Raw genomic sequence first — 23,584 nt, 5'->3', positions numbered from 1 at the left:
GAACAGTTGCCATTTTTTGCCTACTGTTATGGTTGGACAGTAGAGCAGTTCAGCTTGGAAGCTTCTGTACAGGTTTCCTGTTTTACTTCAGCCAGCATACCAGTTTTTAAATATAACACGTTTTGCTATTGTTAACAACAGAAGATGATAGCCAATTTCTACAGATCATAATGGATTCATTGTATATAAGCCTCTGACCTCATGACTTCTTGACTTTATGTACATATATGTATCTGTATCTGTTTTGAGTGTATGATATCTGTCCATCTACTTGTGCAATGTATATACTGTGTGTGTTTTTAATGAGCCCGGGAAGATTAGCTCAATGAGCTAAAGGGTATCACAAACGCAATAAACTCAAACAGGTTGATCATTAACATAAGGTCATAGATATGCTTGTACAACTAATGAAAATATCTTCTAAATGTACAGACAGTATTTGTTTTGCAGCGGCTTCCGTTTTCCTTTGATCCAATATGTGTATTTTTTCGTTCCCAATGCTCAGACGGAAGGCAGTCACGAATCAACCCGTCTATGAGTTGCAAACTCTAATTAATTAGTAGGGCACCCCTGGTTTCCTCCAACTTGCTACAGGCGTTTTACTCGAGGAATGTAAATAGCCGAGTTGCGTGGGGATACGTTGTTGATGCAACGAGACCGCAATCGATAACGTTCAACCCCAGCACAAATAAGAGGGCTCTTCTGTACTCACTGTCATCTTCAAGCAATCTTCAAAGCAACACTAGATGGCTTCGCAGCTACAGAAGTCAAGCACGAGGGTCCACGCTATCGATCATACCCTACTATATACAACTTTCGTCTCTGATAAATGAGTGAGATTGTTGGCAATGCTGCCGTGACGCAGTCTTCGCGCGTTAAGAGGTCTTTTAAAACAGAGAGCCCATTCAAATGATATTTTTCTCCTCAACTTGAGTGAAGGGGCAGACTTAGATGTTTGGTCATTCCGAAGTCAATAGTTCACGCCAGCAATTCGTACCTAGGTTCAACAGCTCCAGGCTAAGTGTGTGGGAGTATGAATTAAGTAACTTTGTTGAGAGAGATATGAGTTATGTGTTGACATGCTCTTCTATTCCTTTGGGTATTGAGTAACTCAATATTAGTTGCGTGCTCCAATCTTTATTACTAATACTGATATTAAATGACAAATTAACAGGCCCGCATTATAGACTAGCGAGACTCCCACACAGTTTTCCTCAAGTTAGCCTCCAGGCTTTTATGCATGACAACAGATAGTTGCGAATATGTGAAAGCAGACTTGAGTTCTTTATGATCAGTGTGTTTGATGCCATGATGGGCATTTTACAGCTGTCCCTTTTTATTGCACATGTGGGCAATAATGTAGCGCCAATGAAGAAAACGTGCAAACATGCTTCCTTTCGTAAATAACAGGGCATTAAATCAATTACCCGGAACATTGGCATTGTAAACATTGCTGCGTGAACTTTACATGACATTTACACGGCACAGCATTGTTTTACAAAGGCAATAGTTCATCACCTAGTGAGCTACAGCAAGCTTCTTTACAGCAATTTGTGTAAAATGTGGCCCATCAAAAGCTGCCAAGTCGATCATAGCCCAGATTACGGGAGAATAGGTATTAATTGCCATGCACACGTCCCGGTATGAAGCATTAGTAATGACGTGTACAGAGCGGAACTGATAATACTGTTACGGTGGCACACACGGCGGGGGACCCTGTTCAGTCCCACAGCTCTAGATAATGATACTTGGCAGTGCTACGTTATCTTTTGCTTGTTATCAACATATTAACGCCAACAAAAAACGACAATCCCATGTCAGCTTCGCATAATACTTTTCTATTTTGTTAAGTAGTATAGAAAGTAAGGGGTACAGTTACACCATGGGCAATAGATAGCTATTATCATGCGTCGACTGCTATATAATGTCAAATGATCTCTTCAAAGTCGAGGACCTTGTTTCTATTCACTTTTGCCCTACTTTGTCTATACTTCGTTCCTTTATCTACCACGTAACCGAAACGTTTACAGTCTGTTTGGCACTTGGTCATAGCTCTCTTTCTTGTGTAAATTATTGGGTTGAGAAATACTATCAATTTAACCCTAACAAACTCTAGCCATCTTTCTGTATAACTTCTCATGGAGAATTTCCCACTACATTTTGGAATAGCATCAAAGTATTCATACATTATGAATGACCAAACTTCATCTTCATGTGTAAATATGTCTCGGCATGCCATCTTGGTGGTAGCTATTCCCTCAACTTCATTTCTGCTTGAGTGCTACCAAAGTCACCTAAGAAGAGATGTTGATGGCTGTTCGTTTGTGGACGTGGACAAAACCTCTAGACTTTTTTTTACTGCCTAGTCACCATTGATACTTATATTGAGCGCGCCGCAAGTTAGAAGTCAGTAGACTTGATCACAATTTCTTTTTCATATTGCAAGGCTTTGGCAGTCACCCACCCCCATATCCGCTTTGCACAATGTTGTATTCATTGTGCGCAGAAATGCAAGACAAGAATTAAGAAGCCTTGCAGAGCGAATGGCTTCTTTATCAGTCATTTCCCCACGCATGCCGCTACATTCAACTGCAAGAGTGCGATATGGACCCATGGCCAACCCTGAGCGACACGGGGCATTCCTGGCTCAAAATCACTTCATTACGTGAGTCCTGTATAATTACAGGCACGGATAACCCTAAGCCACCCTGATTATGGCCCTCGGTTTATGTATAAAGATGTGATCACAGACACCCGGAACCAATGCAATGGAATCGTTACCAATTAAAAACTGTATGCGGGAGACGTGCCTGGCCGTCCGGCCGGGAGGTGGTCATGATCCCGCACACAAAAGGATGATAAGAATTTCATTAAGCCTGCCCCGGAGGATTAGGTGTATTGGCACATCCCAAAATGTCGCGAGGTGCTTTTAATTTCTATGTTAATCTGAGTGCAGTGGTTTCTGATGGGACGGTGCGCCTATCAAACTTGATAAGAAGTCACTGTTCTTCCGACAACATATCAGACCAGTCCTTCATGTTATCGTTGCGTAACTCCATTGATCGCTTTGAAGGTATCCCATACCAACCTTCCTGTCGGAAATGCCTCATGAAATGTGCTACGGACTTTGAAAATGACCATGTTGTTAGGCAATGCAATTACCATAAAAAAAGTTCAAACTACTCTATAACTGAGTGCATCAAATTTATTCCAGTCAATTTGAACCTCAGCTGAAAACGTTACGTAGCAATACAACTTTATCTCAAATAAGGTGTTATGTTATTAAGAGATAATTTTTTCCCAATTCGAATAACTTGAGACTTTTCTTTTCACCTGCACTGTTTCTTCAGCAGTCTGACTCCATATCAATGGACACGTGACTTTCCGCGCGTGTGACGTCAGCAGTTGGTCAAATTTTGCCTTAAGTCGATATATATCGCCCCCGGTTGATGCCAGGTTGGTTCTCGTTGTGTTATGTGTTTTCAGAGGCGAAGAGGATTTGCACATCTGAAAACGTTAAGTATATTAGAGATCAGTATGAATCAAAATTTCAACGATGTCAAGTTGATGTTGATAACTTTACATGCAAGCATATACCCATATTAACATGGATACCACATTATGTCAGGGAAAGCAGCTTATCCTATTCACTATGCAATGCAATGTAAATACCATTATTTTTGTCATAATTCTGACAAAAGTAATGGAATAAGTGAACACAAGAGGAATGAAAAAAATAACTGCGTATCATCATAGCATGTTCTACATAGATAAAAAGATAAACTGGTAAGCACATCTCATGTAAATGTCATGGAAGACCGGCGGGTAGAACCTTTAACTTCCTGGTGTTCCCATGTGTATATACTCAGATAACACAAATAAGGCGACTCGCTACTGGGAAATCAGAGACCTGACAGGCTTATTACGATGTGACCGTAGATAATAATGTATGTAAATCAGACCATAGTCCTATCTTTAACTAGGAAAGTGTTTGACACACAGAGGCAGACCGTGACAGCTTTTGGACCATGTATGCCTAAAATAAATGATTCACCGACTGAGCGAGTCCAGGTCTTACATTTGCTATTCATATCTGCAGGACCCTGTGGCACTTCAGGAGAAGACACATCGCATCAGATATGTTCATGCACAAATGACAAATCTTCTAGTCATTTGTGAGCCAATTTAGTCTTAATTTGCTGAATGTATTTCTCGCTAGGTCTAATAGGTGGTGGTAATCAGTCATGGAATGCCCATCAGATCACTTTGTTCTATATTCATTAGGAATAAATTAAGTATATATAAATATGACACGCAACACAAGTCCCTAACATTACGCTAGAACTATGCGAACTGTGATAACCTCTTTCAGAGATTCCAGATCCATCCTCACTTATACCCCGGATGATACAACGTTGTCAGATATCCCGGATGCTGGGTGCGTTAAGGTGGACTCTCACTACACTTGGGGCACCGGTGTGGCACTGTGGGCTTCGCAGATGACTTAACAAATTTCAGAGATAAAGAAGTAATTTTCTTCCGTTTTTTGTATTTTGTCGTCTTCTAGATCATACTTTTACGTATTACATAATGTCTAAATTATTAGAAATCGCGAAAATAACAAAACAGTGCCGCACCAGTGCCCCAAGTGCAGTGAGAGCCCACCTTTACCTACATCGTTAATGTAGCGATCTTGAAACCCATGAAACCTCTCCATCTACTTTACATTGTTTTCCTTTATACTTTATGAAAGAATCAATGTTTCTCGTGGTGCATTTTTCTACAGTCCAGTGCTTCCTTATATCGCTAAAATGTTATATGATGAAACCTACAAATGCATTAGAACATATTGAGTTCAAAACCATTGTCGCTACAAACAAAAGATTATAGGATTCCATTCCATGTTCCAGGGATCAGCGTAGAAGCTTAAACAGACATCGCACTTCTAGCGGATGAATAATATAAACGCTAACCTTCTATTAATTTGGTGAATAAATTTCATAGCAATATTGATCATTTCATTTTTAGATAATACCATTCCAAATAAGTGTCTATAAAGTGTCAATTTGAAAGGACAAAATCTTCATTACATTTTGGTTCCGAATTCCGGTCATTGTAAAATCGTAGTACATTAAGGTATTACTGTATTCGGACCCAACCACTTTATCTTGGTTAAAAGATCAACCCAAAGTACCTCATTAAAAAGGTAGATAGGGGATATGCTGTAAGACACGCCTTGAAAATCCTGCCGATTATGTGCCATCTGTCGTCCAAATATAGGAAAGGCCCTTGACATGAATCACAATATGTCAAAAGGACATTATGATTCCAAAATGGCCTTAATTTCAGGTGAACTTTTTTATGCATTCCCTTGTGAACCATGATAGTTGTACATATCTCGAGCTACATACCGAAAATCCCCAGTAAGCCGATGAAATCTTTTTAACCTTTGAAAGAAAGAATCTGTAAACGTCTTGAGACGATTATGACAGCAGGGGACAATAAGACGTCAGATATGTTGAGAAATTAGTACGTTAAGATTACTTCATCTTCCGGTAAGACCTTTGAGTATTTCGTGACTTTGTCTACTGGAGGCTGAAAAATATCGTTAAATCTTTGAAAGAGGCGCTTTCTCCAGATCTGACAATGACATGAAGCAGGCATGACAGCAACTGCTGATTTAATAAACAACAATTACTTTATCGATGATTTTCACTCCACCGTGCTCCAGAGATATGTGCGTCGTGTAGCCGCGGCTATGTACGTGCTAAATTGTCCGGCAATCTCTTACTATTTTCAATTGCTTTGTCATGTGATTGCTGTATTCCTGGAGCGGGTCGGATAAGGTAATATAGTAGCTTGAACTAATAAAACTGGCTTAAGGCAATGGTATACGTTATAAGCAAAGGATGAGCATTATTGGACTTGGCTCCCCCTATGGAATACTGTAGCACGTAAAAGTGTACAATACGTAAATAGCTAGACCGTCCCCATTCAAAGATGAAAGACCGCATCCGGCATGATCCAATTAATTGACAAAGGGAGTCTCACAATCAAACGCCTTTATCAGTAGTTATTACATTGAGTTGCCATAACAATACCACAATAGTGAACCCATTGCATGGAAATTTGAGCAAAGGCATAAGAGTCATTGAGTCGTACCATTATTTGGTAATTGCTTCATGTCAGGGCGGTCATTAGCATTTACTCAAGTGACGGTGGCTATTAAGCCATAGGATGCCGTAATTTCTTCCTTTTACGGTTCCTAATACCGTACCTAAGACTAGGTAGTAATGGCTATAGGCAGGAGGTTAGAGGGGTCAATGACAAACAAAAGCGGAACCCCTGGTGACGGGTGAGCCTTCCCGAGCGTAATGGGGGTTTCACCTTTAACCGTGTGCCAGTTCTGAGACGTCCAATTACTATCTAATTCGGTGCTCCGCTTATAAAACACGCGTGCGCCCGCCCTTGAATGTTTAGGCGGCACCATCTTTGCCCCTGGTTCGCCGGCGAACGCAGCCTGAACATTAATTTCGATTCCGCTTGCCCATGCAGTTCCTGTCCATTTGATAGTGCGGCGTGGATCGAGCTGTGCACCGTTGTGTTCGGAGTGGACTCTTCCAGGACAAGCAGCGTTACTCAGTCAGTCAGCAGATAAAGCGCGGGTACTAATGCCTCATCCTCGTGAACGCTAGTCCCACACTGATGACGGACGACTTACGGATCACTAGATGGAAGAAATCGCACAGGAGTTAACGGGTCAAACTCCAACTTTCGAGGGACCTGACGGCTCAGGTAAGCTGTGGATGAAGGTGCAAGTCGGTGAGAGAGTAGTGCGCGCCTCCTGGATAGGAACGCGACGGAAGAACGAGACGAGCAGGCGGCTACTCTCGGGGGCTGATGTACATTGTAGTGTTCTAATTACCTGCAAAGGTGCCTAAGAGAAGCTTACAATACGTGTAACAGATGGCTGTTGGACTTCGATTGTACCGACATTTTTAAATTGTCTGGCGTGTACCAGACTAGTTCTAATCGATCCGGTATAAATACTGCAGTATAAGGGTTTAGCGAACAGAGGCACTGATTGCCGGCCTCTAGCCACCATGAACTGTAAATGGCCAAGACAGAGATTCCGCCTTTGTTTAAATCTTCTAAGGTAGAAATCCAGGAATTTTGTCTTTCTAGATTACCTGGCGCACTTCTCTGTCTGAAGTACAGTACCTGATAAATAATACATCATTTCGGCAGGAGGCACTGATAATGTTGCAATAGCGAGTGCCGCTGCTCCGTCCTGTCGGTTATAAAATGCGTCATTAGGTCTATGTATTTACTGCAATGCAGCATCAGTACCCTCTTCATTCATCCCACAGGACACTGAAGATGATTGTACGGCGGGAGAAGGAGCCATGGTCCGTTTGCCCACCTTTTCCCTCATCTCTAACACCGTAGAACCGAGCAGGATGCTGAAGAAGAGACACCCATCATGAAATATGGCGACGTGGATACTGTGCATTTACACAGCGACTCTGACAAGCTTCCTTCTTGGACGGACCTTTGTCGACGGGTAAGTAGAAAAAAACTTTACCAACCGGTCAGCCATCTTTGTTATCATACGGAATCACATAAGCCCGTTGTAATGAAGTCATCCTTCCCTTACTTTCCACAATTTACTCCTCGGTTCATGGTATTGAACTTTGAGCAGCAATTTTGTCCATTTCACCGATGTTAACGTCAACCATTATCATCAAATTGATAGAAGTCGAGAATCATATTGACCGATACACCACCCGCGTTTTCAATCAATTCTTTTCTTTGTGTCGGTAATGCTTATGCGGAAAGAACGGTTTCCCTGCTGAGTACAATGTGAATCCGAAGTATAGGATGTTAGCGTCTCGAACGTGTGCGGAATACCTGACAAATCTAGGACTAAAACCTTGAGGGAAAAACTCAGATGTTTACAGACAATATGGCTACAGTGAAGATTAGCTCCGAATAAAGCCCATTTTGGACAACGTAGCCCCTAGCTGTTGCTTGTTATAATTGGCCCTTTTATCATTTCAGAAAAATAAATATGACAGTCCGATTTTCCCATCTCTATCACCCTACGTCATTAACCACAATTCATCACATGCCAGAATCCCGTTATGAGTCGCAAAATGGCTGTAAAGAGCTTCGATTGTTGTCTAAGCTTCGATTTCTTTCTTGGATATCCAGTCTATAGGTATAGAATATCGACAAAAAGTCAAAAATATACCAACTGTCCTTAAATATTGAACCTTTATTAACTGTTCCTTACGCCGAAATACCGATTATTTCATTACGAGTTTCTTGTGCTCAAATTCCAGTTATGTACCCTTAGAAATCCCGCCTAGCATCTGAAGCTTTAACGATATGATTCCTTTACATTTGCTTCTCTAAATTTAAGGCATTCCTTTGTACAGGGCATAGACCATTACACCCCATTTCTCGCCTTCCCGACTTTGAATTATGTCTACTACATGTCCCCCCTGAGAGATACCAACCCTTAATGAGAAAGAGAAAACTTTGCCACAAAGAATTATTGGTAATGACAGGCAAAGTGCTCAATTCTCCATTGAGCCCGGAGTAACGCACTTGATCTCCGGGGATGTTTATTACGACATTGTAGTCAAGCCATTTTATCGAAGTCCCAATTGGCTAGCTTGACGTTGAAGAAAGAAGAACGCGCTGTAATGGCCGTGCCCACTGGGTCCCCCGAAACAGCACTAAATTGAGTATACCACATCGTGATACCAGCTATCACCATTAATCTAGATATCCCAGTCACCGGTGGGATGGGAGTTCTTTGACGTTAGCATTGGTCACTAACAGAACTGTTGGAGGATGCCGGCCTTCCTTTAGAAATGTGTCGGGTGATGTACGGAGTAAGTATGGTAATCTTACAGTTGCTGTCCCTGTTTGAACTCTACCCTGCTGCCGCTGTACATAGAAGAATTCCATCGCATGACAGCCATTTCCATAACTCACGGTTTTGAGGCTAGCTTTGTAGGAATGGTTCATACCTTAAGGTGGTATCTCACTGCGCTTGGGGCACCGATGCGGCACTGCGGGGTTCGCTCACTGCGGCACTGTTGTGTTATTTTTGCCGATTTTGTATGCTTTAGATATTGCGTAATGCGTAAAAGTATGACTTAGAAGACAACAAAATACACAAAACGTAAGGATATTTGTTCTTCATCTCTGAAATTTGAACATTGCAGTGCCGAAACGGTACCCCAAGTGCAGTGAGATACCACCTTTACGTTGGTCCTTCCTCAACCTGGTTGCGACAACTCGAAGAGTTTTTTTTCCATAGTTTAAAATGTAAACGTTGCGTCTGTTGCTTATGACAGAACCACTGTAATCATCGACCGGTCAGGCTATCTGTCAAGACTCATTCCTACCATTCTCTGTGCAAATTTGTGCCAATTTGTTAGTAGTCTATTCATTACAAAATCAAATTGTCCACATAGTCAAGCCGCAGCTCCCGATGCTTGACCAGGCAATCACACTATGCATGCAGTAAATGAAGACCAATATATGATTTCCCGAATGCGTCGTCGAGAGAGACGCTTCAAACATCATCCAGTCCACCCATTCTTTTAGTCAGTAGGGTATTCTTGACGCCCAACATATACTATTTTTATCATGTGTAGTTTAAAATGTCTACATCAAGTTATACAAATTGGGATTTTATTTCATTATCTAAAATTGTTTTGTCTGTACACATGCACGTATTTGCATGGGAAAATCCTAGTTTGATTTCTTGTTTGAATCTTTAATAGGTTCCCAGATTGTAGAACCGTTACTACTAGAAGATACCGATGCTTGGTAGTGAGCTTTTTAAGTTTTCCCTACCATGAGAAAAAGGATTCGTTTTACAAAAAAAAAGCAGATAGACTCTAGTCCTTTGCCAGAAAATAGATACTTGTAATTTTATCGAATACAAGGTTAGATATCATGTCTTTCCTGTGTTTTTTGTTTGAGGGGGGGGGGGGGATGTTCACCACAGCTAGCTGCTGAAAGTGTTGAGCTTGTATAAAACAGCAATAATAATAATCTTTATTGCATGTCCATACCCGTGAGCTTAATGCACAAAGGACCACAAAATTGGTCTAATGGATAAAAAGGAAAAACTAAACTTATACAGTAATTTTAAACAAAACTAGGTGAGAAATAAACTAAAACATCACGTATTTCTGTAGAATACATCGTACACTATTGTTAACTGCTACATTTAATGTTTTTTCTCTCTTCTTAATAATTGCTAAGTGCGACGTACGAAAGGCTACTACTGGTTTATTCTGCCTTGCAAATGGTGACGTCATTGTACCCCAAAGTTAACATTCTCGTCTTGCCCGTCGTTGATTTTGAAATGATTGGTTGAAAAATCGAGCAGGCGGTTGGTCACCTGGAGACCCGGATAGCCGGCTAGACGCTCCGCCTCGACAAGACCGAGATCCGGTGTAATTCATGTTATCTAGATGGATACGTTTACGTTGGACTGCATTAATATCAAATCGGAATTTAGATCCCCTATCATGCATCTGCTGGAGATAGAGAGGCGGGCAGATGCAGTGTTAGCACTGTAGTTGTGCCCGGGGGACCGTACCCTGACAGCAGGAGTCCCGGTGAAAAATTCTCACCAAGCCCGAGAGCTCTCCCTAGGACGGCCGTAAGGAGAGATATATGGATCCTCCGGCACGAAACATTTGGAATTCATCGGCATTCAAATGTCGCCAATAAGGAATCCCCTAATGGTCTTGCTCCGATTTATTAAAGAACATAGCCTGGAGGAAGTCACTGGAAGGGAAGATGGAGAGACTAGAGCCTCATCCGGGATAGTTATCTGTGTGGCTTGGAGGCAGAAAAATGCAAAAACTTCTATGTAAATTTCAGCCAGCCATAAGCCATGTATACCCCGCCTCATCACACTCTCCTACATTAATATTTCTATATTAAAGGAAATGCACACATCGCTCAAGTTAAAGTAATTTTCTGTAAATGCACTGTGTTAGTAATGAACTGATATGATGAAAACGGACCGAAGGACACTGCCCTCTCCCCTTGTTGCTTCATTGTAGCGCAGTGCTGTAGGTAAATTAAATCAGCACAACTATCCGTTAGCCGAGTTGTGTATGCCAATGGCGAGTCACTAGCATAGTAGCTCGCTACAAGGCATGAGGAATATCAGGCTTCACTTCCTTCTCTCTTCTCCTCATGAACTACAAAACAAACAATACAAAATAAATCACATGTATATAACTTTGCAAAATCCTTGTTTGAGTTAAGCTGTTTGGATTTGTCAACTAAGAGTTGAATTGTGAATGGTAAAAATTTGGTGTTTTTGCTAATTACCCATTTTGCTAATGTGAGGATCAGACTGATGGAGACTGATAGGCCACGTTCATTAGAGTCTAGATATTGGGATGATATGCTGCTTGTTAACAGCCCTACACATCCTCATAACGTCATTGCCACGGATCAAATAGGATGACGAAAATGATACAGCTTATCCAAAATACATGTGATAAATGTTTTGATATCTATCCGATCCCATGGCTTAATTGACATTTTTGTCCACGAAAACACTCGTCCAGATATATTCGACCACATTTGATCACCGTCGTATATGTAGTTGCAAACTTCGCCTTCACAAAATATCAGTTCTTTAACCGGGCCGCCATCTTAGAATTCCATGGATCCAATACAGGTGGATTTTGTACCAGTTTCATGGACAAATATGCAAATGTCCCTCCCGTTATATACTCGTTACACCCATGTTAGACGTCTGTCACAGATCAATACGGGAGCATCCCATCCATTATTCTCAATTAAATATCAGGGAGAGTGGGAACCATTTATCGAATTCGGGTAAGGATTATGTACATAAACGCAAGTGATACATCATTGCCAAAATGTCAATGTATAAAACATATTATGGAGTTAAGGGGATTCTGTAATGTTTGCATATGGTACGCTCTTATACTCGTAATATTTTCATGGAAAAGCATATTAGGAAACATGTTAGCGCATTTATGTTGTGGCATTTACTGTTATGCTTACCAGCTAGCCAGATGTCAATCAAAATTATATTACATTACAATTGATCCAAAAGGATCAGGACAATATGTGGACCGGATGATTGTAACTTTCTGTTAAGACATGTGTATGATACGGTAAAACATAGGCAACAACTGTATTTAAGGAATAGATATTCAAAAGACAGAGTAACTATAAGGTAACGCTGTCCACTTGACGATGAGCAGAAGAAGCCATAGCAGTGCATAACGCAAAAGTACAGGTTGCAGAATTCGATGACTGCAATGAATAGAGGTACATGGACAAGATATTACATAGAATATCTGTTATAAGAGCTGCCTGAGTTGAAACTTACAGCGGGAGCATTAGTGACCGTACCACTCAGTACTTTAATGGTAGAAGATTTGTGTTTTCGTCAGAGTGCTCCTCCTTTTATCTTCTTTCTAGAGATCAAAGATGGCTCCAGGAATGCCAGGGATGTATGTCTGCGCAACTCTTTCATTATGATCGAGATAGAAGATGATTTTGGCCGGTGTAGCCGGCAGCTCCTTCATACTTCAAATGTGAAAGGTCGCGACCCGAAGTTGAAATGTTTGAGTGCCTGGGGCCTGATCTGCCATCGATGGCTGTTCCCTTTAGAAACCCCTATCCATAACGGCGAGAAAGACTTCTTTATCACACCACAACTTCGTTGTGCTGCTGCGGAATTAGCTCGGCAACGTAATAACATAATCCCTTCAAGGCTCCTTTTGATGCACCTAACGTACATTTGCTTTTTTACCTTTATAATGAGATATTTGCACCTGTGTCGGCTCAAATAAATGTTAATGCATGAATCCTAATTGGTCCTCTCCAAAATTGGCTAAACCTCTTAAGATGGTGATGCGTATCGAATTGTGTTGAGGATAGAGCAGGTTGTCTTGAAATACGAACAGATATTGATTTGACAAATGAATATTTTTGAGACTGTGCTCCGACTCGTATACACGGACATATACCGCAGTAGGTGCACGGCTCTACCGTCGACGGAAAAGATAAATATGGCTCTCCAGCTACGGTGTAAGCGGCCGGTGTCTGCTGCTGTTGTTTTTGTCTCTTTATTTTTAAGACCTAACTTGGTGGTGTGCCAGATATGCATTGCCCACCCTGCGAGTTGACGCATTGGTATCTACGGGGCTTTATCTGTGCTGGACAGGCGGAGGCAGTAAATGTCACGAGCCCGGGGGTAGGAAAAGGGTCAATCGAATGAGCACTGTATGAAGAGAGCGTCCTGTTATGTTTGAAGTCTGATGCTGTTCTAGTGAAACTTGGCGATATTTCGTTCAGATGTGTGAACTGCTAACTTGATGCTTGAGTAGTTTGTGGAAATACTGCCTGTTGAAATATGTTGTCACTGTAGCAATTATAAACTTACATATCGAATCCAGACGTACTGTAATTCACTTTGTCTTCTCGGTATCAAACAGTCACGGTCTGAGAAAATTTCACTTGTTCCCGGAACTAAATGTTCACGGTGGCGGCAGGTGCGTTTGAAGTCTGTTCTATTATTTGTCACCAGTAATGATAAGTTCACGTTACAGTCATCACCGCGAAAACCGTGAAAATTGAAAAAAAATAAGGAATTGCAATACTGATTTTGAATTGATTAAAAATTCAGGTGAAATTACGGAAAAAAAACTAAAAAAACACAACTTTGTCGAAAAATGTGAACAATATCCTATTCTGGCCTATAGCCAAATTTATGCATAGATATTACCTGTATTCAGTTTAATAACTTCATTGGGCTACGTGTAGTTACAAAATTCAATACCATATCTAAAGATCAGACGGATTTACACCACGTCTTCACTGTGTGAGGAATACATATCAGAAAAAGTTGTAACATGAATGGACGGTTACAACGGCTATTTCACCGGGCCTTATCACCTAATTCTGCACAAATGGTGGCATAAAACTCCATAGCTACTGCGTTACAGTCTATGGATGGGATGCGGCATAATCTCTGCTGTACAATAGTGCTTCTCCAAGCAGTAACAATGTATAGCCCTCATGGACGTAATATACATGAATCATAGAAAGACTATCTCTTTTCCAAACTATATCATGCAGTATAAGTCTTTATCTAAACTGTATGGAACATGCATCACTGCCAGAAACAGTATTTCAGGTTTAGACGTCGTAAAAACAGAATGTCATCTTTTTCAGCGATACAACATAACATAACCACAGTAAATCCCTAGCTAACATCTCCATAAACATGGAAGTCGTCTCTATTCTCTATGACTATGCTTATGGAAAGCACGGAATTACATGAAACAGACGTAAAAAAAAGTCGTGAGTTTTCTCAAAAGTACTTGGTCCATCAAAACTAGAATGCAGGTATGGTTTATGTTGTATCATTTTGTATGCCCGTTAAGTCTAAGTTATAGTGCAATTTCTCTAATTTAACAAGTTGAAGTCAATTCCGTTAACAGGGACATATAGGATGTCTGTTTTTACTTTATAATCATCAACTTCAGGCATGTTCTGTTGATCGATTACCGCACACTAAAATACATAGTCAAAGTAAATACCACGTCGCTCATCGGGTAATGTCCAAATTTCATACATATCACTGGCACAAAAGACCATGCTATGAAACCAGTCACCATTTTCTGTACATTGTAAATGATGAATTTAAAGAACAACACAAAGTTAAAGCCTAATAAAACGTGACGCAACATAATGAAGATCATCAAACATCATCAGAAAACTATTTCATATCAATGAAATATATGGCAACTTCTAAACGACATATTCTGGAAAAGACGACGTACGCCTTTCAGCGGTGATGTCCGAAGCACTTTGATTATTTTCATAGACAAACAGTTTTCATACAACATTGAGTAAATAGGTCAGATTGGTGATAGCAGTCCACAATCAGGTAAAGCACAGCGTGTATACATCATACATATATTTAACCTTCTTCGTGGATTACGATTACCGTCTGAAAAATTGCTATGTTAGATATAAAGGACTTCGTGATTTCAGGTTAGTAATAAACTATGCTCAAATGGCATTCTGTACGTTGAATTCACATGTAATAGGATTTACTGTTATGCTTATAAAAAGTGTTGCAGCCTCTGAAAACTTATGAAGAAGTCCAACCGATTATGTAACCCATTTGAAGGGATATTTCATTTCAATCACGAACGTTCAAAGAGTCTTGTACGCTCCTGGATTTTCATCCTATCAATGTCAATATCTAAGTGCATTTCTTATAAAATATGAAATTGTTATACATTTGGCATACACGTCTTATTCACACAACATCATTGACATCGGCTGATCCTACAATTCCAGCAAAACCAATTACGTCTTTGATGTCGCAATTACAGACAGGGTGAAGTTGTTTAGGATTCTGTCCGTGTGCTGATATTTTTGCCGCTCATTGCTGCGTGGTGGTGAATAGCCCTTCTTGTTATCTTCAGCGGCACAGAATTTGCTCCCTGCCAACCCCGGCCCTCACTAATAAGAAGCTGAAGGGCCAAACAAATCCCATATACACGAGAAGAATCTGCACAAGCTGGCGGCGGGAATGTATTGTTGTGGAATACAGATCAGTGGCGTGCCCTTTATTTTCTATTCCAACATCCGTAACCACTATGTACGTTCGTCAGACTTACTTCAATTTTATTATGTGTTCGTTCCGATACTTGTTTGTTAAGCTCAGATCTTCAGTAGATTTGTTGTTGTTTTCTATATCCTTGCTGGTCGATGTTCAAAGCATGGATCATGATCATATGAAATATGATATTAGTTGGGCCAAACATGTACATGAGTTCTCACTTTTTGTATTAAAAGCATATAAAACCAGGTGACGTTTTTTATACGAATGCATCCTAGTCTGCATTTGCAGTGCACAAATAAGGTGCAAGAATCTGTGTACAAACACATTATCTCTATAGAACTAATTGCTTTACAAAGGATGACGAACTAGCCTTCCAGGCCAAATACCAAGTTTGGGGATCTGATTCGCATGTTTCCTACTAATATTCTATAGGTCAGAAATCGTTAGATATCCTTACTCATTATTGATAATCATTATAAACCAAAAGCCGCCCTATTGACCAATGCTGGAATCACAATAGTATACCTTCCCCGAGTCAATTTCAGAAATCACGTCCAAACGACGAATCCATTTTCCCAATGATTAAAGTAAGGGTTGACAAAGAACTGTAACCTGTCCGTTTCATATGTGAAGGAATCCCACCCGTACCGTTACATAACTGCTCCTCTCCCATGACACTTGATTTGGGTTAGGGATGTGAGTGGGTAGTCATTGTGTGGCCAGTTGTAACCACATTGTATTATACTAACATTAAGGCATTGGCGTCCAATGATACAACTATATTACGAACTGGAAGTCTCTCAAAATGTCAGTTGGCTGGCGTATATATAGTTGCATTTGCTCTTAAGAATGGCAATTGAAGTTGAAGCTATATCTAACCGCTACTGAGGCCCCCTTTCCACTAGACGGCGATCGCACTGCGCTCTCACTGCGACCTAAATATGATATGTGTAAACTTCGCTTTCACACTGGGTATATCATACGAAACGTAAAAGTGTGACTTAGAAGACAACAAAACACACAAAGTATAAAAAATGAGTTTCTTTGCTATAGAATTCGTTGAGCAATACATGTGTGTTTTAAATTTTAGGTCGCAGAGATAGCGTGGTGAGAGCGCCGTCCTAGTGTAAAGGGGGTATAAGAAGAAGGCATAAGGTGGACTCTCACTGCACTTGGGGCACCGGTGCGGTACTGTGGGGTTCTTTCACTGCGGTTCTATTTTGTTATTTTCGCGATCTTTAATAATTTAGATATTGCGTAATATGTACAAGTATGACTTAGAAGACAACAAAATACACATAATCTCTGAAATTCGTTGAGTTATCAATGAACCCCGCAGTGCCGCACCGGTACCCTAAGTGCAGTTGGAGTTGTGTACGTATAAAACAGTGGTCTCAAACATGTCTCTGTTATACACATCCATGTAGGATAGATGGTATTCATCAATATTTTGGGCCTTATGATTTTAGAAAGATGTAATACCAGAGCTTACAAAATCACGGCATTTTACTTTGTCGTCATAACCGATACGATTGTTTCGCTAACGATATCAAAGCCGGCACTCAAGTCAACGATTTATTGAGACAGACGCGACCGTTAAGCTTGCTTTCCTCTATATGTGCTGACGTGTAGGTATCCGGAGCAGTGTTCCAAGAATAGGTAATAGACTTAAGGCGTGAACAGCTAAAACAGTTAGTTAAATGATCCCGAACTTCCTCATTGCGTAAGAGTCGAAAAATCTCATCCAGCTTGTCGATATTGCCCAGCGTTGCGGAAGAAAAGCCCTGTATTAAGATGAGGCAATAAGATTTTTACTTTGCACTGTTGTGTGGTATTGATTCAAACATTTCCATGGTCATTGGTATTTCGAGGCATGGCATAAAATGAGATTCACATCTAGTTGATTTGCTTGTAACTTTTATCTATAATCATTATGGTTCTATTGGTGTCTATACTTCCAAGATAGGGCATCATACAAAATAATGTGAATATGCTATGGTATATCCAGCCTAACAAACTTCCTCTATCTGATGGTTAACGTAATGTAGCAAGTGTCTACTTGTACGTCTTTCCTCAATTTACAACTTCTCATGCAGTAAAATTATCACCCTCTGCTTAGAGACACTATAAAGCACTCACTATGTTAGTCATGGCCTTTTGATATTTTCACCTAATCATATTCAGTGTTGAGAACGGTCCGATATTGATTTTCGACGAGTTGTTTCGCCGAGGGATAGCTCGAGGCGTCCCCAGCTGACCCCCTATCGGAGACAGGTGGCTCACTATCATTACAATATTGAACGTTGGTTATGGATCTTCTCGTGCTGAAATCTAGCTGATTTTGTCTCACCAAAGGACCTTGCGGTGTTTGCGGGTCAAGCAAAAGTAACCAGAAGAAATAATTTCCAGTCAATGCGTTCCTATGCTTGAGTCACAATAATGTTGGTACAGCCATTGCACATGCTAAAGGTTATTCCTAACGATAGTCTATTTGGTTAATGTGTGATGATTATTGTCTGGTGTCATGTTAATATACTATACTTAAACCGACTCGGGCTGTTAGAAACAAAGAGTTGTACGGGGTCACGCGCTGTAATGTACAGATTATTACATTCATGGCACAAAGGTGAGATCTGATGAAGTCAAAATCCCATGGAAAATGCAGTTATTCCAGAAAACGATTTTGCTGAAAGCAAAGGTCAACACGGAAAGAGCAGAGTTATATGGGGCTTAACCACTTTCAGTTTCATCGAGCGTTTCATAGCCATATGTGTTTACTGTTGCTCTGCGTCACTTTAGGATATTACTTTTTTTTTTCATTTGTGTGACGCAAAGAAGACGCGAGCTGAAGTGCTAAGCAATTTACCGTTAGTCTTTATGTTGAAAAACGTAAATGTAAAAGAAAGGGCAATGAACGTATAAAAATTGTCATACCTACATTCCGAGAACATTGTAATACAGAATGAATGGGGATATAAAACATCACATACCTTAGATATATTTCACGTTTTGTAATTTTGTATAATTATTTTTTTGGAAGAATTTTCCAGTGATTATTATGATAAATATAACAAGAAATCAAGGGTAGTAATGTTTACCTAACTTTTTCTCCTTGCTATTGGACATATTAATCACTTGTGAATTACTGAAATAATATTCTCGTTTTTGCAATAAGTGTCAAATCAATACAACCAAGCCCCATGTACTCGCTCCTCGTCTCTCTCTAAAATGTCAATGTATCTCCGCGGAAGAGCAGGATGGTCCGTCAGGGTCAGAATTCCCCTCACACTGGAGCGTAAACCTTTATAGCGCCGCCAATATTTCTTCACGGACCCGCATTTCGGCAGCAAAAGTCATGACTGTATGTATCATGTGGCCAGTTGGGTAATAATACGTAACGGGGTATAATTTTAAATATCTTCTGCTGGGAAAAGATAAAGTTCAAGACCAAATTATCCCAACACTTTTGTTGGTTACAATATTTTTGGTCTTGCTTAGTTCTAATTTATTTCTCCCCGTAAACTCATGATATATTTGTCACGGTCATGATTTAGATATTCAGTACTTTTTATTTGTATGCCCATCTATTTAGGTTATATCAATCGTATCTCTCTCAGTACATTGGATTTCTTGCATACTTTCCATTTTTGAATCTAATTCAAAGTGACATCACCTTGATTCATCATCATGGCATACAAGTATCATTTTGTGACGGTTCAACATTATATACAACAACAAATCTCTTTCTTTCCAGAGTTCGAAAGGACTGCAGTAACCATACGAGTAGCCATAAAGTAAAAAGGTACGTGGATTTTCACTAAGACTTTTCCTATGGGTTGCTGACGTATTGCTTGGTTCCGCTGCGGTTTGAGAACAAATCGCACTCACGAACGCTGATATACAAACGATGTGGTCGGCAATCTCCCATAGGGAACTACAGATTACCCCTTCGGAGTGGAAACAGATAGCCGCCATTTTCAAGAACAGTGGAGATAAAGTATCCATCGGGCAGCTCCTCTGGTCTCAGTGGGTGATGTTTCTCAGTCCTTCCTCCACCTGTCGTCGGTCTGCCTCTGAGTTACGCAGCTCCATTGTCTCTACGCTGCTCCAAAACATTCCATCTCGTATATCTCCCAGGCTTAACCGAAAGTAGGATCTATCACGACTGAGTTATGACTTTTATACCGATCCAGCAGTAAAACACATCACCCTCGGATAGGGTAATAAAAGAGCGATCGCTTTCAGCACGAAGGACGTGCGGACATTGATGATACAAGACAGATTCACGAAACTATGTCCGCATTTCGCATGTTCATGCCGACATTTAGATTTCAATACTTGTGTCCCTGGATGTGATTTAGAGAGGCAATTTATGCTTGCAAAGCAGTAGAAAATGATCGATAGAGTGGAACTGGTGATTGTAGGAAACAGCCGTCACCCGAAAAGTACGCGCCGTCCATCAAGGTGATAAAGGCCCCACAAAATGATGCTTGCAATGACTCTGAATCTCTACGCCGTAAGTGATTCGACGCCCACCTCCATTTTGGCTGCCAGAATGGTGAAGAATGTGCATCCATTCAACATTCTCCTTTCTATTTTCAACACATACGTCATGCTGTAATACTGTTGACCGATGACAGGCTGACGTTATGGATGGGGTACGTGGTGCATGGCGCGTTCAGTACGTTGGCGTTGGAATACAAACAACTCCCATGTTTGGGTATGACATTGACACACAAGATGGCGCCGAACTGTCCGAAATAGCAATGAATGGAGGTTGGTCGTTTGGTTGGTTGGTTGGTTGATTGGTTAGTTAGTTGATCAAAACCCACCATTTGTGGTATCAATGTCAACTCATGCGGACTGACGCAAAAGACTGCCCATTCTAACACAACTGTAGAATAAAGACGACAAGAAAGATTAAAAGCGATTGCACCATGTGGCTTCAGCATATTTAATCTTAGACTATCAAAATGAGTGCAGTATACATTATTAGTATTTGTTTGCTAAATAAACGTTGATGACATAGCCCAAAAAATATCTTGGGGGGGGGGCGTCGGCCCCCCAAAATCAAGCTGAAACCTTGTGTTTTCTGGACATAAAAGAACATGCCAAAATATCACAAGAATCTGCTAGTTGATATTTTACCCGCGTCTTCACAGAGATAAACATAAGCATGAAAGATGGCTCCCCCCAGGCAACGTACATGTGTATGCACATCGGACAGGCAGTAGCCATTGCTGATGCAAGCACGTTACATGGGAGGCATATTTCAGTTCACTCCTTAACTCTTCCATACGTACTTCCGGTGTATGTCATATCCGGATCCGTTATCATATACAGTAGTGTACTTAATTAAAAGTGTAGCCGTTAGAAGTGTTCACCCGATAAATGATGTTATAATCTTGTATTGATGAAGTTATCCAACATGCCAAAATGCACACTAAAAGTTAAGATACACAAAGGGACTGGATTTTATCAATCATTTCTTTGTTGTTACTTTATTAATTGTATATCATTGCCGTATATGTTGATAAGATACCAAATGAAGTATCATTTCATAGGAAGCTCTACAAGTATTTCCAATGATGCAACATATAATGCTAACTATCAAAGGAAAGTCCGGTCCTTTTTTTTCGCAAACCTGATACTCAGTTCATAAATGCACAATAATAACAAAAAGAATACAATAAAAAGTATTCACGGATATACAATTAACCGAATTCAGTTTTCTAAACTTTTCATGTTGAGTTTACTGCATTCTGATAACAATATGCACAAGTCACTGGTGACTCAAAGGAAATTAACCATACTTGTTCCGAAAATCATTATTGGGTCGAAACATACAGTTTACTCTCATGGGACAACGCTGGAAATAATATAAGTAAAATACGCATGTCTTCATATCCAGTCCCTAGGGAAGCTCATAAAGGTGGTATTTCACTGAACCTGGGGCACCGGTGTGGCACTGCAGGATTCGAAAGATTACTCAACGAATTTTAGAGATAAAGAACGTTCTTACGTTTTGTGTATTTCGTTGTCTCCTGAGCCATACTTTTACGTTTTACGCAAAATCTAAATTATAAAAAAAATCGGCGAAAATAACACAACAGTACCACAGAGAACGGACCCCGTACTGCCGCACCGGTGCCCCAAGTGCAGTGAGATACCACCTGTAAGCAAACAACTACATGGATATCACATTTGATACTGCGTGCGTTTTTTTTTCCTTTATCGCACAGGAACACAGAAGCTGGGCTTCAAAAGGAAAAAGCAGGCACACGGTCTCCCAGTACTTTTTTGGACGACTTGCTTTGCAATTATGACAAAAGGATAAGGCCTGACTTCAAAGGTAAGTCATTATACTTTTGATAGTTTTAGATCAGTTTAAAGTATTGATAAGCAATCATATAAAACTTTTTGATGGTTCTGTAGTTCCTGTTAATTTTACAAATTTGACGTTTGTCTTTTCCATGAGTGAAATATTGGAATACGACACAATTGCATTTTACATAGTTTACAAGTAGAGTCGCTTTCCAAACTTAAGGAAGTCACCTGAAACAAGCTGAACAAAACCTACATAAAGCCCCTTACAACGTGAGAAATTGATATTCAGAAAGCCATATAACTAATCACGAAGATGCAACCATACCCATAATTCAAATGGAAAACGAATGACCTTGTGCAAATGTTGAAGTGCGCGGCACACCAGCCTCTCCATCATGAGGTGACACTGAAAGCACATTAACTATGAAGTAACGACAGCTGGCTTCCTTCAGGCGCTCTAATGGCTTTCCTGTTGCGCCTTCGGCGTAAAGACTCGACGGTTGCTTAATTCCAAGCAACACTATTAATGTACTGCTTACAGAGGATATTGTAACAGGCTATACCTTTTACTAAGACCCTTTAAATCAAAATCCATCAGTTTATATTAAAATGTCTGTACAATATAAGACAATCAAGCCGCAATGATTTATCACATGGAAAAGCAAAACTGCACCTACAAGAAACAAACAGATACAATATGTTTACCACGTCTCTATACGCGAATGTATCACTGAAGACTTTAGGTGAGGTGCAACCATGCTGCCACGTACATGAGGAGATACAGAGGGTAGAAGAGAATAGGTCGATACTCGAAGAGCACGAAAGAAAGAAATATAGCAATACATGGATTACCTAAAGTTACTCTTGTCAAATTCAAGAAAAGACCAACACCACACGAAGTCCAGGGTAGGAGCTAATTGCTGTTATACTTATTTACTCGTGATTGTTAGGACGTTGAACTACGTCTATTCACTTCTGATGGATAGTACGGATATTGGTGGCCTCTTCGATTGAAAAGCTACATCATACAGATAATATATCATCATATAAAGTACTTGGATAAAGTAAAATATTTGTTTCAGATTTATTCACAAAGATTGCCTGATATGTTGTGCTCAGAGAAAAGTTGGCAAACCTTGAGAAATATCCTCGTTGGGACACTTTGCAACCTTTTCAAGGCAATGTGCGGTTAACAACGAGAGACCGCATCACATTGAGCCCATCTGGTGCATCTGTCACATCAGTTTGCTCCTCTGGCTATTCACAATGACGGTGATTGGTCCGCACATTGGCAGACCTTCATGGTGAGTATTGCCAGTAATTGTCACCTCGTCTTCCGGGAATGAGGAGCCGTGACCCGTAAGCCGATTCTGGGTCTCCCCGAAATCTGCCGGCAATTCCTGGGAGGTCTCGGCGTTTGGAAAGGTGCTGAGGTGTCATGGGGACGGCGTGATCTCTGGAATCAACCCGCCACCTGTTGCGTCCATGATCGATGAATAACAGGCGATGGACTATCGTGAGAAATAGCGGGGTAACTTTTACCCAGAGTTGGACGTCAACATTTTCTGTAGTAGCCTGGTATCCAGC

General features: G+C 40.5%; 1 protein-coding gene across 2 annotated transcripts in view; it reads left to right on the top strand.

The window, feature by feature from the left end:
- The first annotated feature begins 6,459 nt into the window (after nt 1-6,459).
- Nucleotides 6,460-23,584, top strand: part of LOC118430965 (glycine receptor subunit alpha-2-like) — a 37,817-nt gene continuing 20,692 nt past the window's right edge. Inside the window, exons 1-4 of one of the 2 annotated variants that reach the window (XM_035841996.1) lie at nt 6,460-6,795; nt 7,371-7,564; nt 19,425-19,472; nt 21,913-22,022. In XM_035841996.1, the coding sequence (XP_035697889.1) occupies nt 7,491-7,564; nt 19,425-19,472; nt 21,913-22,022 (232 nt within the window). In that variant the 5' untranslated portion in view covers nt 6,460-6,795; nt 7,371-7,490. The remainder of the gene's footprint in view (nt 6,796-7,370; nt 7,565-19,424; nt 19,473-21,912; nt 22,023-23,584) is intronic. The other variant, XM_035841997.1, reaches the window with a different exon arrangement.

The sequence above is a fragment of the Branchiostoma floridae genome, chromosome 14 (assembly GCF_000003815.2).
Source record: "Branchiostoma floridae strain S238N-H82 chromosome 14, Bfl_VNyyK, whole genome shotgun sequence".
In the NCBI taxonomy this organism is placed as follows: Eukaryota; Metazoa; Chordata; class Leptocardii; order Amphioxiformes; family Branchiostomatidae; genus Branchiostoma; species Branchiostoma floridae.
The sequence above is the reverse complement of the archived record's forward strand: the minus strand, read 5'-3'. Positions and strand labels throughout refer to the sequence as shown.